Source organism: Pyrgilauda ruficollis, unplaced genomic scaffold (assembly GCF_017590135.1).
Source record: "Pyrgilauda ruficollis isolate IOZ18807 unplaced genomic scaffold, ASM1759013v1 scaffold74, whole genome shotgun sequence".
Classification (NCBI taxonomy): domain Eukaryota; kingdom Metazoa; phylum Chordata; class Aves; order Passeriformes; family Passeridae; genus Pyrgilauda; species Pyrgilauda ruficollis.
Genome location: NW_024529266.1, coordinates 4,991,449 through 5,007,582, shown reverse-complemented (window position 1 = coordinate 5,007,582; position 16,134 = coordinate 4,991,449). Strand labels below are relative to the sequence as shown.

General features: G+C 36.2%; 1 protein-coding gene across 7 annotated transcripts in view; it reads right to left on the bottom strand.

The window, feature by feature from the left end:
• The window catches only part of KDM4C (lysine demethylase 4C), a 239,596-nt gene that overhangs the window by 181,209 nt on the left and 42,253 nt on the right, over positions 1-16,134 (bottom strand). For all 7 annotated transcript variants that reach the window (XM_041486225.1, XM_041486223.1, XM_041486227.1 and 4 more), the window contains 2 exons: positions 12,749-12,852; positions 8,206-8,343 (listed from right to left, as the gene is read on the bottom strand). In XM_041486225.1, the coding sequence (XP_041342159.1) occupies positions 8,206-8,343; positions 12,749-12,852 (242 nt within the window). The remainder of the gene's footprint in view (positions 1-8,205; positions 8,344-12,748; positions 12,853-16,134) is intronic.

Below are 16,134 nucleotides of genomic sequence, written 5' to 3'. Positions count from 1 at the left end.
AAATTTCATTAGCAGACAAGTCAATGATATAAGGTGGCTAATTATGATCTAGCAAGTAAAAACACTGATTTGTACAGTATGAATAATGCTGGTATTGTTGCAGACTGCTATCAAATGTATCACCATGCAGTGTTTAAAAAAAGTTTTGAAAAAAACAATAAAATCAGCTGTTAGATTAATAACTCATGAGCGTATGCACATAGCTATTTCTGGCATGCAGTACTAAAACACAGTAATTGGGTAGGCAGATACCTTTTAAAGCTATACCTTTAAAATTCACTCACCCACATTTGAAAAACAAAACAGACCACCTGAGTTGGATTTTTTTTCATTTTGAACAGACATTTTAATGTACAAAAGCAACCTAAACATAAACCTCATGGAAAAAAAAAATTACCTCAATAAATTTTGGGAGGTGGAAGCATTTTTGTGCAGCAAATATCATTTCTCCTCTGATAAAATCAGTTAAATCAGTTATTATGTCTCAATATATATTTCAAAATAAATATACTGTTTGGATAACATAAGCTGGATATAGCTATCTTCAAGACAGTGAGTCTTGTACCCAAATAAATCAAGATATTAAATAACTTTTCTTCTTTTTGAAACAGTCATAACTGCTTGAGGCTGCTGCAGCACAAAAACAAAATATCTTCACATAGGTCTTGAAACAGTCAAGCTGAAAATCTAAGCCAAAGTTTCATTTAACAGCCTGTCAGTTTTTTGATGTGAAGCTAATGAATGCAGTGGCAAACAAATCCATCAAACCTAACATCAAAACAACTGCACTTCATCCCACCAAAGGGAAAAATACAACCTGCAGGCCAGCACTTTGATCTAACCTATCCACAGAAAACACGTTGCTAAGCAGCTACCACTGAAGAACACAAGAGTAATTACTGACTTAATTTTATGAAAGAGAGTAATAATACTTAAGTACCCCTAGTTTCAAATAGAAAAGGTTGGTAGACTTCTCAGGTTCTACATATCAGCTAAACAACAAAAAGCTTCCCAGCACCAGCATCTGAAAACAAATCACGTCTTAAAAGGAGCTGCAGTACAAAAGAATCATTACAATGACTAGTAAAATCACCTAGTGTGACACTACCCCTGAGAGGAGGCAGTAAAATTTACATATATTTATACTGAGTGAAAGTCACCAAGTGGTCCCACAAAACAGACACAGTAAGCAACAAGAGCAGTATTCAGAAATACCAGTACTTTCTCTAAAAGCTTGTGAAAGCATGGACAAGAGGTGTCTGAGAGCTGAGAGACCTTGACAAGAATCTGGAAAAGCATCAGACAGGGGTCCTTTATTCAGCTGGGATAGAATAGTTTCTTCCTGGTAGCCAGCACAGTGCTGTGTTTTGGATTCAGTAAGAGAATAATGTTGAAAAAACACTGATGTGTTTTGGTTTTTGCTCCATAGTGCTTACTTTAAACATCAAGGACTTCTCAGTTTCCCATGCTCTGACAGCAAGGGGATTCACAAAAAGCCGGGACAGAGCATAGCTAGAACACCTCATCTAAACTGGAAAAAGGGATGTTCCACACCACAGAATGTCATGCCCAGAGTATAAACTGATGGGAATTGGCCAGGAGGGGCCGATCATGGCTGTGGGAGGAGTCTAGCATCAGTCAACTTTCTCTTGGGTTTTATTCCTTTCTCTCTTCCTATCTTCTATTTAATTCTTACTACATTATCATGATAGTTTATTTCAATTATTGAACTGTTCTTATCTCAGTCCATAGGGTTTACCTTTTTTTTCCCCAATTCTCCTCCACATCCTACCAGGGCCAAGCACTTTGTTTCAGGATGGGGTTAAACCAAGACACATGGGACTGAGGGGGTTAAAACAGTAACTAGAGGAAAAAAGAAAGGAAATAAACTAAAATAATCATAACTGTATAGAGAAGAATTAAAAAGCCCTGACCAAAACTGCTAATATCACCAGTCTCCTGTACATACAGAAGAATGATGTGCAAATATTTCTATTCACCAATACTGGTAACTGAACACCCACCTTTTTCCCCACACAAGTTACCTACTCAGCACAAATCAAAGCAGATACCTAGAAAACACACAAGCTAATAGCCACTGATTCATCTGCTTTATCAGCAGCAGCAAAATCCACTGGAGTAAGGAAACTCAAAAATGCACTTCATGAAGCCACATATTTCCAGCCTACTCAAATAAATGTAGCACCATTAGGAAAACAAAAAAATTCACAGAAGCCTAAGGAACCTGCTAGCTGCCTCTATTTCATACCATTCAATTATTTTTTCAGCAATAAACAGCATTCAGCAAATGAAAGTTATAGGATGATGAAAATGATTAAGAGCATCTAAAGCTTAGAGCACCTCTCATCCTCACACAACAACACAACTACACTTGTATCTAGCACAAGCACTACCTCCCTTTGTTTCACTGAACTCTGACATATCCACTCACCAACATCCCTCTGCACCACATCCTTTTGCCAAGCATCTTAAGGAGAGGGTGACTGATTTGTACTTTCCACCAGGATCTCCTATTTCTCTTGCTGTGTGTTCTTGCCTATGGAAAAAGATAGCAAGAACTACACCGTTTCTTCTCTGGAGCTGGGAGGATTTTAGTATGCCAGTTACTTAGTTGTGTTGTTTGAGAGGTGGAAGGTTGTTTGGATTCTTTATTTTTTACTTCTACTCAATTTTGTACGACTTGATTTTGTCCAAAAGCAAGCTAAAAACAGTAGCTGAGCTGTAGCAAACAGCACACTGGAGATGTCACCTAGTATTTCTTTTGGTATATCATCCCAAGGCTTTGTTCCAGTTTCAGCTAGGATAGAGTTAATCTCTTCTCAGTAGCTGTTACAGTGTTGTGTTTTGGATTCAGAATGAGACTCCTGGTAACACACTGATGTTTGGGGTTTTTCTAAATTGAGTTTATCCCATGTCAATGAAATTTTTTTCTTTTCTGGTGGTCCACCAGTGAGGAGGTGAGCAAAAAACCTGTGAGGAAGCACAGCTGGGACAGGTGACCAGAACTGACCAAACGCACATTCCACACCACAGAACATCATGCCCAGTATATAAACTGGGGGAGTTACCTGGAAAGGTTGGTCTGGGTTCTGCTGATGCCAGACCATTCTGCTGAAGCAAGCGGGGTCTGGCATCAGTCACTGGGTGGCAAGCAATTGCATTGTGTACCACTTTTTTTCCTTTTTATTATCATTAACCATTATTACTGTATTTTACTTTATATTAAATTATTAAACTATCCTTAACTCAACGTGCAAGTTTTACTTTGATTCTCCTCACCATTCCACTGGGTTGGAGAGGAAGAGAAGCAGAGTTGATGAGTGTCTGCATGCTTTTTCATCTCCAGCTGGGCTTAAAACCATGACAGCCTTGCATAAACACTAGAAAACAAGCTGGAGGTTACATCCCAGCTCTCAGGGTTCAACTATTACAGGTAGTTGGGAGACACACAGTGACACCAAGACCATAAGTTTAGCATTTTTAAACACCTAAAATCATTGTTGGAATTTTCATTCATAGTCTTTGCTTAATCTAAGTGTCCAGTACCAAGGGTCAAAAATATCTCTTATTTAACATTTACATGTGATTTCAGAGAATCTTTAGCAACATCTCATTTCATGCTGGAAAGCAATATCATCACATGCCCTAAATACTTACTACAATTTTTTTAAAAATCTTTGCTGGATTTTTTTTCCCCATAAAATCAATGAAGAATATTGATTGTATTTCAGGATTTTTTTCTTTTTCTAAGACAGAAATCCAGCTGTAAGCAATTAGAAACTACTCTATAAAAAAAAAATAAAAGTGTTCCTGTAGGAAGAAAAATAGTCAGTCATCAGAACAGAATATTCTCTAAGGAGAATACAGCAATGAACTGACCTAGATAATGCTGCATTTTGCTGATGCACACAATTTCTGCAGTACAATACAGAGGAACTACAGGACACAAAACATTATTTTTAATTAAAATTCTTGCACTTTACACATAAAGAAAGAAAAGACAAGTCAGCTGCAGTATCAGTAGTCCAAAGAATGGCAAATGGGACTGCAATATTGTGTGGGTTTTGGTTTGGGATTATTTGCTTTTTCTTTTAAATGAAATTACTACACCTGACAATAAAACTTATTAAAATATTGGTATTCTTTGGAGACATGAACTTTCCACCTTTTTTAATTAACACCTCCAGGAAGTTTTCTAATGTTATGATAAAAACTAGTCATAGATATACTCATGGTTTTCTAGAGAAACACTGCAACCAAGAAACAGAGTAGAGTTGCACAAAATCAAATTATATTTTCTTTTTCTTATTATTATTATGTAATCTTATTTTAAGTATTTACAGACGAGTGCAATAGAACAGACAACAATTCAGGGGAGGTTTAGATAAAGTATTATCACACATTTCCTCATGGAAGGGGTTGTCGGGTATTGGCCAGGCTTCCCAAGGACATGGCTGCGTCATCAACCTGAAGGCATTTAAAAGACCTGTGGATGTAACACTTTAGGAATGCTTTAGTGGTGACCTTGGCAAAGCTGAGTTTAACAGTTGGACTCAATGATCTTACAAGTCTTTCCCAACATAAATAACTTTATGATTTTTTAGTATTTCCTCTGTTTGTCTTGTTTACCCTATTTCTATGCCATAAACCAATACCAGTAAATTTTAGGGAGAATTATTTCACCACATTTCCTTCAGTCCTCTTCTTCATACACATTTATTTTTTTAAAAAATCCTACCATCTGCACATTCTAGCATATTCTTTTTCATTTAGAAAAGAGAAGATAAGTAAACTTTGATTCTCATTCTTGTACTAATAAGTGATAAGTATTAAACAAGTAACTTTAAGGACACTGACCATTTGCCAAAGAAACTGCCATTCATATTTGACAACAGTATCTAAGATTTCTCTATAGAGGGAGATTAGTTATTATTGCTCCAACACCTTTGAAACTTGTAGGCATTTCAATTTAACTGTACACACCAGAGAAATCCTTTGATTTCTTGTATTATATATGCACAATAGTGCTCTTACATGCAATAGCTACCAATCATAGAATTCAGTGTCCTAAGATAAAGGTTTAATCCATACACTAGAGAATTTTAACAAAATATTTACAGTGTATATGTGAAGACTTCCTAGCTAAAATTTCAGAATTTCAGTAGCACTTTTGGTGTGGTGTAAAGAAACACAACTACACTAGCTTTAAAATTATTTAACTCCACTGAATTTAAAGATGACATTAAATTTACAGTATAATACAATAATAGAGATGCGTACTGGAGGCATAAAACATTTAACAGTTTGTACTGGAGGAAGCTGTACAGCAAACAGTAGACTACTTTTTAAAAATATAAGAAATATGAAACCAGTATAAAGAGAGGGAGATATCTGCAGGGAGAAACACTTCAGCTTTGCTACATCTGAAGATGCAGTCTGAAATTATTGAAGTTCAGCTGAATTAATTCTAGCGCTGCCATGACATTCAAATCTTGTAAAACCCAAGTCAGTTCTACCTGACACATTCAACTCTTTGTGCAGACATGGTTCTCTCGGCTTTCTTTCACTGTATTATTCCTAGAAATTTAAAGTTACCAAATGCATAGGTTGTCAAATGTGTTTTAGAGTTTAAAATCAACTTTATAGTTGCAACCTTACCTGTTGACTATCAAAAACACAACTTTCCTACTAAAGGTAGACACCACTCTGAACATTAGATGTGTTTAGAGATTTTTCAATACTTTTTGAGAACTTTTTCATGACGGTGTTTCTCAGTCTCCAGTGTCTAATAAGAGTTCACTCTCTTTACTAGGCTGTTAAACCAGCACAGCTGATTTTGCCCTTTACTCCATATCATTGTATTAACTAATATACTAAGGAGGTTTCTATTGGAAAGGTTTTTCCCAATTATGAAAAAGTCAATGAAGAAAATGCCTCTGACTGAAATTTTTTCTGAGTCATACAAACCAAGGCTTATATAAGCCTTATCATTAAAATCAGAGAATATTGAAAAACAGTAAAAACTTCTGCTGAATGAATTGCTCACTTTTTTTTTTTTTTCTGCATTTACTTCATTACTTAAACTTCCATCAATGGATGGCTACAAGCTTTCAGAATGTACAAGGGAGGAAGTAGAGGCAATGCAATGACTCTCTGCATTATGGAGTATTTTGACGGCATAGAGCTCAAGGTGATTATAGGGTTGTACAGCTATGGGTAAGACTCGGGAGGCTAACAACACAAACATCGTGGTGGAAATCTACTGTAGACACAACCAGGATGAAGAGGTGGACAAACTATTCTGTGAGCAGCTGGGAGAAGTAATCTCATGACCACTGTTCTTGTTCTTATAAGAGGCTTTAACTTGCTAGATGTCTACTGAGAAGTCAAAACAGCAGAAAGAAGGCGCTCTATGAAGTTCCTGGAATGCATGGAAAGTAACTTCCTGGCACAACTGGTAAGAGCCTACCAGGAATGAGGTCCTGCTACACCTGCAGTTTACAAACAGAGAAAGACTGGTGGGAGATGTGGTGGAAGGAGATTTTCTTGTGCACAATAGTAAGAGTTTTTAATTCTTGGGAAAGTAAGCAAGGGGGTCAATAGAACCTCCACCTTGGACATTTAGCGGGCCAACTCTGGCCTATTCAGGACGCTGGTTTGGAGAGTCTCCTTCACAGTCCTGAAGGCTCAGGAGCATCCCTAAAGGGTGAAAGACAACATGGTGGGCAAGTAGATGGCCTGGCTGAAAAGGGAGCAGGGAGCTTTCACAGGAACTCAGTGAAAAGGAAAAGAGTTTATAATCTTTGGAAAAGGTGGCAGGCACGTCTTGAAGAGTATGAGGATGTAATGAGGTCATGTAAAGAGAAAACTAGAAAAGTCAAAGTTCATCTACAACCGGCAGGCAGCGCCACAGGCTGGGGCAGAGTGGCTGCAAAGCTGCCCACAGGAAAAGGACCTGGGGGTGCTGCTGACAGCAGCTGGAACATGAGCCAGCAGTGCCCAGGTGGCCAAGAAGGCCAATGCTGGCCTGCACTAGCAATGGTGTGGCCAGCAGGATTTGAAATGTGAGGCCACATTTCAAATCCTGTCTTCTGTTCTGGGCCCCTCACTACAGGAAAGATATTGAAGCACTGGAGTGAGACCAGAGAAGGACAATGAAGTTAGTGAAGGCTTTCAAGTACAAGTCCTGTGAGGAGTGGTTGAGAGAGCTGAGGGTGTTTTAGTCTGGAGAAAAGGAGGCCCAATGGGGACCTTATCACTCTCCACAACTCCCTGAAAGGAGGTTGCAGTGAGGTGGGTGTTAGTTTCTTCTCCCATTCAGGGTTAGTTTCTTCTCCCACTCAACAAATGACAGGATGAGAAAATACAGGCTCAAGCCACACCAGAGGAGGTTCAGGCTGGACATCAGGAAGAATTTTTCACTGAAAAGGTGGTCAGGTATTGGAAAGACAGCCCAGGGAAGCAGTGGAGTCACCATCCTTTGATGCGTTCAAGAAACAACTGGATGTGGCATTTAGTGTTATGGTTTACTTGATACATTGGTCTTGTGCCAAAGTTTGGACAGAGTCATCTTGTAATTTTTTTCTAATATTACAGATTCTGTGATTCTACGCTGTACACAAAAAAAAGGGAAGACGTACACCACAGAACAAGATTTCAATCTAAAATATCTTCAGTTATACACACCTCAAACAATTGCTCTATTATCTTGTGCTACAAGCTTTCTTATCAGATTTATGATGAGACAAATTGAACTTGTTTCTTTAAACTTTATTTGAAGTTTCACTATTTATGTTTCTTTCCAGGTATCAAAAATTCCTAGTTAAACTAAAGTGCTTCCACAAACAGTAAAGCTTAAAGAAGATTTAAAATCAGAAGTCTGTTGTCTTCACAAATACTAACCTCAGTGTATGCAGCTTCAGCTTAAAAACATCCACAAACAGAAGTAGTTTTGAAGAATAATAAATACATTAAGCTGAAAACAAAACTGACTACTGGGAGGAATATATATTGCTGGAAGTAGAATACCCACTATCAAAACAACAATTATAAATTAAATTTGAATGGCAGCTTGATGTATTATCTGATCTAACAGTTATCCCTTTCTCATCACCTTCATGAGATTCTCACAAAGAAATAACCACAGGAAATATTTCCTTATACACGAATTTTCTGCTCACTTACCAATTTTGCTGCTTTTCCATAATCAATCCATCGAACAGTGGCAAAGTTTGTTGACTCTGCGCAATTAAATCCATGGTTAAACCCTGCATGGTATCCATATGGGAAAGTGATCATAAATTCTCCTGCCTCTTGGGTAACCTGTAACAATAAAAAAATAAAAAAAAGGCCAAAATAAATAAACTTAAAAAAAAACCTCAAAGTGAACCACATTACAAAGCATTTCTAGTCCTACAGCAATGAAAACTACATACACCTTTATAACTAACTAAAACAAAGACTTTTTTTTACCTTGCAGAGAGATGAGATTTAATTTAAACAGGAACAGTGTATTTGAGACAATGTTCTTTAGTCTAAAATACATAACTAGGTGCAATACTTAACAAATTCAGAAAGAACTCTAAGTTAATCTTGGAGCAGAGGCTGAGTGGTAATAAAACAGTATGAAAAAGATATCATTCTCATTGGCTCAGAGGAAGCAAAGACAGGCTGGATCAAAATACTCACAAATGCCATGCCTAAATGTTGTGCAGAAGGTCTCAAGATAAAGCTATTAAAACACAAGTTTTAAGCTGCCCTCTTTCTCTTTAGGCAAAATTTATAGAGCAGAAGCACTCTGGCACTACCAGTAACAAGAATTCCAAACAACTAAAGGGCAAGTGGGATAGAAGGAGATTCTAAAAGACGAAAAGCTGGACTACAGTTGAATTTTGACATTGTTTTAGAGATTGAGCAAGGCTAATTTCAAAGGACTACAACCAAAAGAAAATGTGCAAAGACCACTGGATCAACAAGATAGTATAGAAAGCAGAAAACAAAAAAGAAAAAGCCAACCTAAAGCTCACCGTACAGTAATTATTATTAAATTATTATTTATATTTTGTATATACAAAAATAACCCAAATCCCAACTAGTTTTACAAGACCTATCAGACTTGAAAAGCTTTTAGAGTAAACTACAAAAAAAATGTATGGTAACATAAACAAATCACTAGTCAGGTTATTCTCTTTCAAGAGAGAAATCTCATCTTCCTACGCTAGGATGGACTGCTGCTCTCCTATACAGAGAACAGAGGAGACAGCACTTCTTGTCAGTCACTAATATTCTCTCCACACAGTGACAGCTTTAATCTCTTGAAGTCAGACCACCAGAGACTTTAGCAAGGACAGCCTAGTCAAAGACTCGAAACAGCACGCTGTCTTCTGAATTATCTGATAAAAGATAATGAATAAAGTAGATTATACAGAAGTAAATAGTTAAAAGAGATTCTCCATGCTCTGTTTGATATACATTTTACATGAAAAACACATCAGAAAATAGACCCACTAAAAAGCAAACAGATCTATTTAAATGAACCAAATAATCTGAGCAGTGACTGATTCAACATATGCACTTGTTTATTACAGGAAAATAAGGAGACTTATCCAAGTCTAAATAGACTGTTTTGAATGTGTGGCAATGTTTTGCACAAGCAATACAGTAAGAAAAACTAATGACAAATATGACTCTTTTTAGGGGCATACCTTTATGACTTAAAATCACAAAAAGGAAGGGTTAAATTTTAAACAGCCACCAAAATTAAAACTTACAACTTCAAACATTTTTCTTTTTAATGTCATGTCCTAAACCTCAACCTTCTACTGGTATAGGTGTCTTCCATTCAATTTCTACTTTTAGAATCTCCTTCCAAATCGTTATTTTATCATTTTGTAAATTCTTTTTGTGCTTTTTTGCCCAGTGCAAGAACACACAGGGTTAGCACTTCAAAGAGTTCTATTTCTAATTGTATTAAGGGATGAAGGAAAGACAGGAAAACAAGAAAAATAGCCACCAAGGCTAGAGAAAAAAATTGGATCTTACATTTTGCATGGTTAAATTTTTTGTGGATTCATATTTAGTATATACATGCAAATGCACATATAGTTGCATATATTGTAACTGTTACCGTAGCACTTCAACAATCACTGTGGGAATGTTTAAGAAAGATTATTCTCAACGCTAACGATTCCAAAATTTATCTCAATACACCCTCCCGCTGCTGACAGTTTAGCAGGTGTTCTATTACAACAAGCAGCAGTTCAGCTGCCACCTGGTAGGCGTAGGCTGACTTATCAGCATTCAGCACATTTCCACTCCTATCACTTTGAGCCATGAGAGATCACAGACTGGTTCTCTATATTCACTTTCTCGCTGAATCCCATTAATTACAATTACACTTGGGTACAGTCTGCTTCCTCTGAAGACTAGGTGATAGAACCAAACTTAAATATTTAACTGTTTGTAGCACTTTTTTTTTTTTTCTTCCTCCCCCCCTTTTTAGAGAATTATTATCCTCTACATTGGAATACAGGAATAATCAAGACACCAAAATACAAAGATCAACTGCCTTACCCTACCTCAAATGCGTCATACTGAAAAAAATGTATGCTGACATTCTGCAATATGCTACCTTAAACACCAACCACTGAAAATTATACTGTTCAGAGTAATGTTCTGTAAATCCAAAACTATAAACATGGTTATAAAACCATCCAGCTTGGAAAGTTTCACCTGACATTTCATGATAAAGCACAAGGGTATGAAGGGAATCAGTATATTTACCTATATATTATATTACAAAAACTGAATGCAGCAGCTACATTTCCATATGATAAAAAATCATTCAGAAAACAAACTACTTATTTTATGAGTAATTTATTCAAAAAAGCTTGCTTTCCAAGGCAGGCAGTATCATTCTCAATGCCTACATGTCTTCAATTTTACACATAGGTTGACTTAAGCATGAAAAGCGAAATGATGTTCCAAAAAGGCATAAAACACATCTGTGTCTTTAACCCATCTGTGTTGCCAACAAGATTGATAACACAGAGGTGTCCCAGTTCTTGCTGGGCATGTCTTACACAGCCTTTTCTGCTCCCCACATCACTCCACCGGTGAGGAGGATGGGGGTGCACAAGAAGCTGGGAGGGGACATAGCCAGGACAGCTGAGACCATGGTATCCTGCTCAGTACATAAAGCTGTGAGAAAAAGAAGGCAGGGCAATTGTTTGGATTGGTGACATTTGTCCTGCCAAGTCACCATTATGCGTGACAGGGCTCTGCTTTCCTGGGAATGACTGAACACCTGCCTGCCCATGGCAAGCACTGAATTAACTCCTCATTTTGCTTGGCTTGTGTGCCCAACTTTCCCTTTGCCTATTAGACTGTCTCCGTCTCAGTCTCAAGCTATGAGTTTTTTACCTCTTATCCTTCCAGTTCTCACCCCATCCTGCCAAGGGGGAGTGAGGAAGCACCTGTCTGGTGTCTAGCTTCCAGCTGGGCAAAAATAGACATAAAATATTATTTTCTTTATTTTCTTTTTTTAATACTGTTAGAAAAACATCAACTAAACCAGACAGGAAGCACTGCATTATCCTATATTTTAGGCCAGGGAACAAGTTAAGCAAAGTTTGTATACACACACCCACATTATATCAATAAATAAATAGTACATATACAAAAACAGAAAACACAATAATAAGCAAGGTGTGTGGCAAGGATAGTTTACACGACCATACTGCAGTGGGAATAAACTGAGAAAAAGCGTATATTGTCTGGTTCTTCTGAACAACTTAAAAGAATCTGAACAATGGGAAATCAGGAATCATAGCCCTTTAATGATCAAAAGCCTTTTGAAAACTTAGTACTAAAATAAAGAGATATTCAGGCAGTGGACCTTCCGAATCAAGTTCTAGTCTTCTAAGCAGGTTTACAGAACTCCAGAATTTAAAACTTTAGAATTTACAACATGTATAAAATAAGTACACTTAAAAATAAAAGCAATGCATTGAAAATATTTTATTAGCTGGCACCTACATGAAGTTCAAAGTGAAAAACAACAAATACAGAAAATCTTATAGAAAGCAGAAGAAACTGAATACTCCAGATGTTTTTAAAAGCAGCTACGTACTAAATACATCCACAAAGAAGAAAGACAGATATTCTTCTCAGTTTCTGTTTGTATCATGTTCTTATCAAACATTTATTCTGCCACTAACAGTCAAAAATAATCATTCATTCCTTTTCCATTATGTTACAGCTTCTAAAATATATTTTAAATGAAGTAACAGTCCTTTTGGCTTTATTCCACCTTAAACCTTTCAGACCCTTATAATGATAAAGTTACATTTAACTGCCTTAGAAAAGCAACATACAGACAAAGAAATTAAATACTCGTGTTAGAATATTAGGTATACAACTTAACAGAGTGAGTTAAGAAGTGTCTCAGTCAACAGAAAATCACATCCAAGCTACCATGGAAATAAATTACAAATAAGAAATTTTGGTAATGTCTTAGAAAAAAACAAATCACAGAAATGCTGCAATGGCTATAAGTGTTTAATGCTAGAAAACTCCCTGATAAAACTACTAGAAGTTTTAACACATTTTCATGCAGCCACTACCTAAAAAAAATTAGAAATTGCCTCACCTTTACTGTAACAACATTTATACTACACACATCTAACTCAATTCATTAAAGTAGAGTTTAAAAGGATCATTCATGTACCTTGTCAAAAGGAATTCCATACTTTTTCAATATTGAGGGAGAAATCAGAGTCATCTTGTGGCGAAGAAAAGCATCACATCCTTGAGAGCTGCTCGGAAAGAACCCTAATAAGGCAAGAAAAGCAGAGCTGTAAATCTTTCCATTAAATCAAATAGGAAATCTTTGTAATATTTTTCAATATTTAATAGTGTTTAAACTTGCTTTAGAATTTTTTATCATGTCATTCCTAGGTTCTGAGAGATTTCACAAAAATCAAATGCACCCCCAAGTTTTTCCACTGCTTTCCGGGGAGAAGGGCTACAGGGTCTTCCTTGTTTGTTAAGAAGTGAAATAATTTAGAATAAACGTAGACCTGTACTTTAGGCATACTTTCTTACCCTTTAGAGAAATACATTGTTCCCAGAAGTTTTTTTATGTTAATGCTCATTCTGCACACATGAAAATCAATTGCAACTTCAATTTCAATTGCAAACAACTTCAGAAGGATTCCATGAAGACTAGGTTTACCTTGCACTTACAAACTATCCCTGCTGTGAACAAATACAACTTGGTAACTTTGTACAATCTGTTGCATTCCGCTCACATAAATGGTAGTTCATCATTCACAGAAGCACTTTAATTCTTAGAAAAACATGCTTATTCAATTATTCAAAAAAAAAAATTTCAATCAACCATCTGAATTTTTTAATGCCTTGAGAAAACAAAATGAACAATAATTTTCCATAATATGTAGCTTTCTCTCTAATGTTAGATTTAATTTCTTCGCTCTGGTGAGTCTTATATATTATGTCCACTAATCACCCTAAAACTTCAGAACAGTCTAAAAGTTATCCTATTAAAACTGTAATATTCTTTGTACATGCAATCTAGCACATTCACCAGTACTGGAAGAATAATATTTTTCTGATTTCTCAGAAATGAGATTAAGCAGTGTTGGGAACTCTTTATGTGTGGAGACACGAGGTTTGATTTTATGTTTCAGAAGGTTGATTTATTATTTTATTATATATATTATATTAAAATACTACATTAAAACTGTACTAAAAGAACAGAGAGAAAAGATTATCAGAAGGCTACAAAGAACAAGAATAGAATAGAATGCATAACAAAATCTTGTGACTCTCAGAGTCTGATGCAGCTGCATCTGTGATTGGCTTTTAATTACAACTAATATGCACTAAAAACAACTAATACGCACCAATCACAGATGTACCTGTTCCATTCCACAGCAGCAGATAGTTATTGTTTACATTTCTTTCCTGAGGCACTCAGCTCCTCAGGAGGGGAAAAATCCTAGCAGAGGGGAAAAATCCTAGCATAGGATTTTTCATAAAATATCATAGCTACAAAGCAGCACTTACACAACAAACATAATGTAGACTTGTGCTGGTCAATGTACAAAGAAGCTGCCCTGAAATCAAATTTTATTAAAATTCATCACTCTTCATTTTTCTCTACCAACAAGAAGCATGGAACTCGTTACTCTTTCTTTGAATTGCAAATAATGTTTTAAGTTTCAAAAAGTACTATTTGATAGGTACAGTTATATATATGTGGCTTCACTGACCAAAAGACAGTTAAAAGAAACTAGTCCACAATTAGTGGATTCCACCAAAAAAAAATTCAACTATTTTTTCACAATTAATGCCTGTAACATAAATTATAGCAATCAAAACCTAGAATCTACAGTTTCTGAGTCAAGAAACCTCAGTTCTGAGCAGTGTAATAACAGAAATACACAGGAACTTACTGTGAAAAACATGATTGCAAATGATACTTGAGACTTGCAGGAAGAGCTAGTGTGAAAAGTAGCTAAAAGCTTAATTGCTAAAAGCAGAGAGAGTTTAACTGAATTTTCCTTGAGAAAACAAATTTTGTACCAAATTATGTTACCGCAATATGCCTAATTAGCTCAACACAAGATGATAAAAAGCAAACGATGAGCAGACATCCAAAACTTAAGTTGTACTACTCCAGCTCCAAGAGATCAGACATAGCTGTGACAAGTCCAACCAGAAGGCAGGCTTGTTGCTGAATCCCAAGGAAGTCACAAATAATACAGAGCAGCACAACACAACCTGCTCAAAATCCACTACCAGAAATTTACAGGAGAACATTTGCTGTGGTTACAGAGCCCTCACAGTGAAATGAAAGTACAGCCTACACATTCTGTACCATTTTAAAATATCTTTTGACTTGTCAAAGTCTACACTTGCGCACACAAAATTTTCAGCCTCATTCATCTCATTTGCTCAAAGGAACACCCCTTCAATAAACAAGGAAAGAAAGGAAGGTAGTATTTCCTCATTACAAGACTCTCTTTATCAGAAGATCTTTTGCCTGCCAGGATAAATGTAAGGTCCACAAGCTTTTCTTCCACAAAATAAAATCCCTGTGGGAGAACTGGCTAACAGATGCAAAAAATACTGAATAGAGAACTTTGCATTAGAAATATTGTAAGACTCTCACAAAAACATTAAATGCAGGCCAATTCAAGATATGCCCACAATGTTAAGAATCATTCTGAAATACCAAGCTGATGTTAAAATTACCAATTAAAGGAATTACCATGTAATCCTGTATATTTACTGAAATCCCACATCCAAAAGAAAAAATACTGAAACCTATCTAGAATGTAAATACTTTTCAAATTCTGTAGGACATTCATGCTTTTAAGGGACACATGAAATTTTAATTTAACCACTAACACTAATCCATTAACTCTGAATCAGTTCTGCAAGGTATTTTGTAGGAATTCACATGCAACCCCGGTTTCTTGGATGGTCTCTTGAGACATGGCAGACCTATACCCTATTCATTCCTTGGAAACTATTACAAAGAAACAAAATAAGAATTCAAAACAGTTGCTTCATAAAAGCCAATGAGAAATAATCAGAGCACAGGGTAAAACTGAATAAGGTTGCTCATTGATTTATGTCTATGAGAAAAAGACCATCAAATTGAAAATTCTCCAATCCATCATTTACAGAAACACTGACATTTTTAACAGCTAGAGTGGAACTGGAACAGTCTACATGGTAAGTATGTGGTTCAACACCTGCTGGCCAAATGTTTGGTTATGAACAACTACAGGGAAAGGACATTTATCCAAACTCAAGGTTCCTCTCAGCTTTTTAAAACCCTTAGTTAGCCCAAGCAGCAACAACAAAGAGTATGTGAAAGCATAGGCATCAGACTGTGTCAATAAAAAAAAACATGCCTTTGAAAGACTCTGTATACATACTCTAACAGACAACATAGCCCAAAATGTACAATCTTACCAATGTTATTTGCACAAACAAAATTTAACTACTTTAGTAACAGCAACATCACTGGACTGGGGAAGACACATCCTTTGTCAATGCTATTCCATCTCAGATCCATAT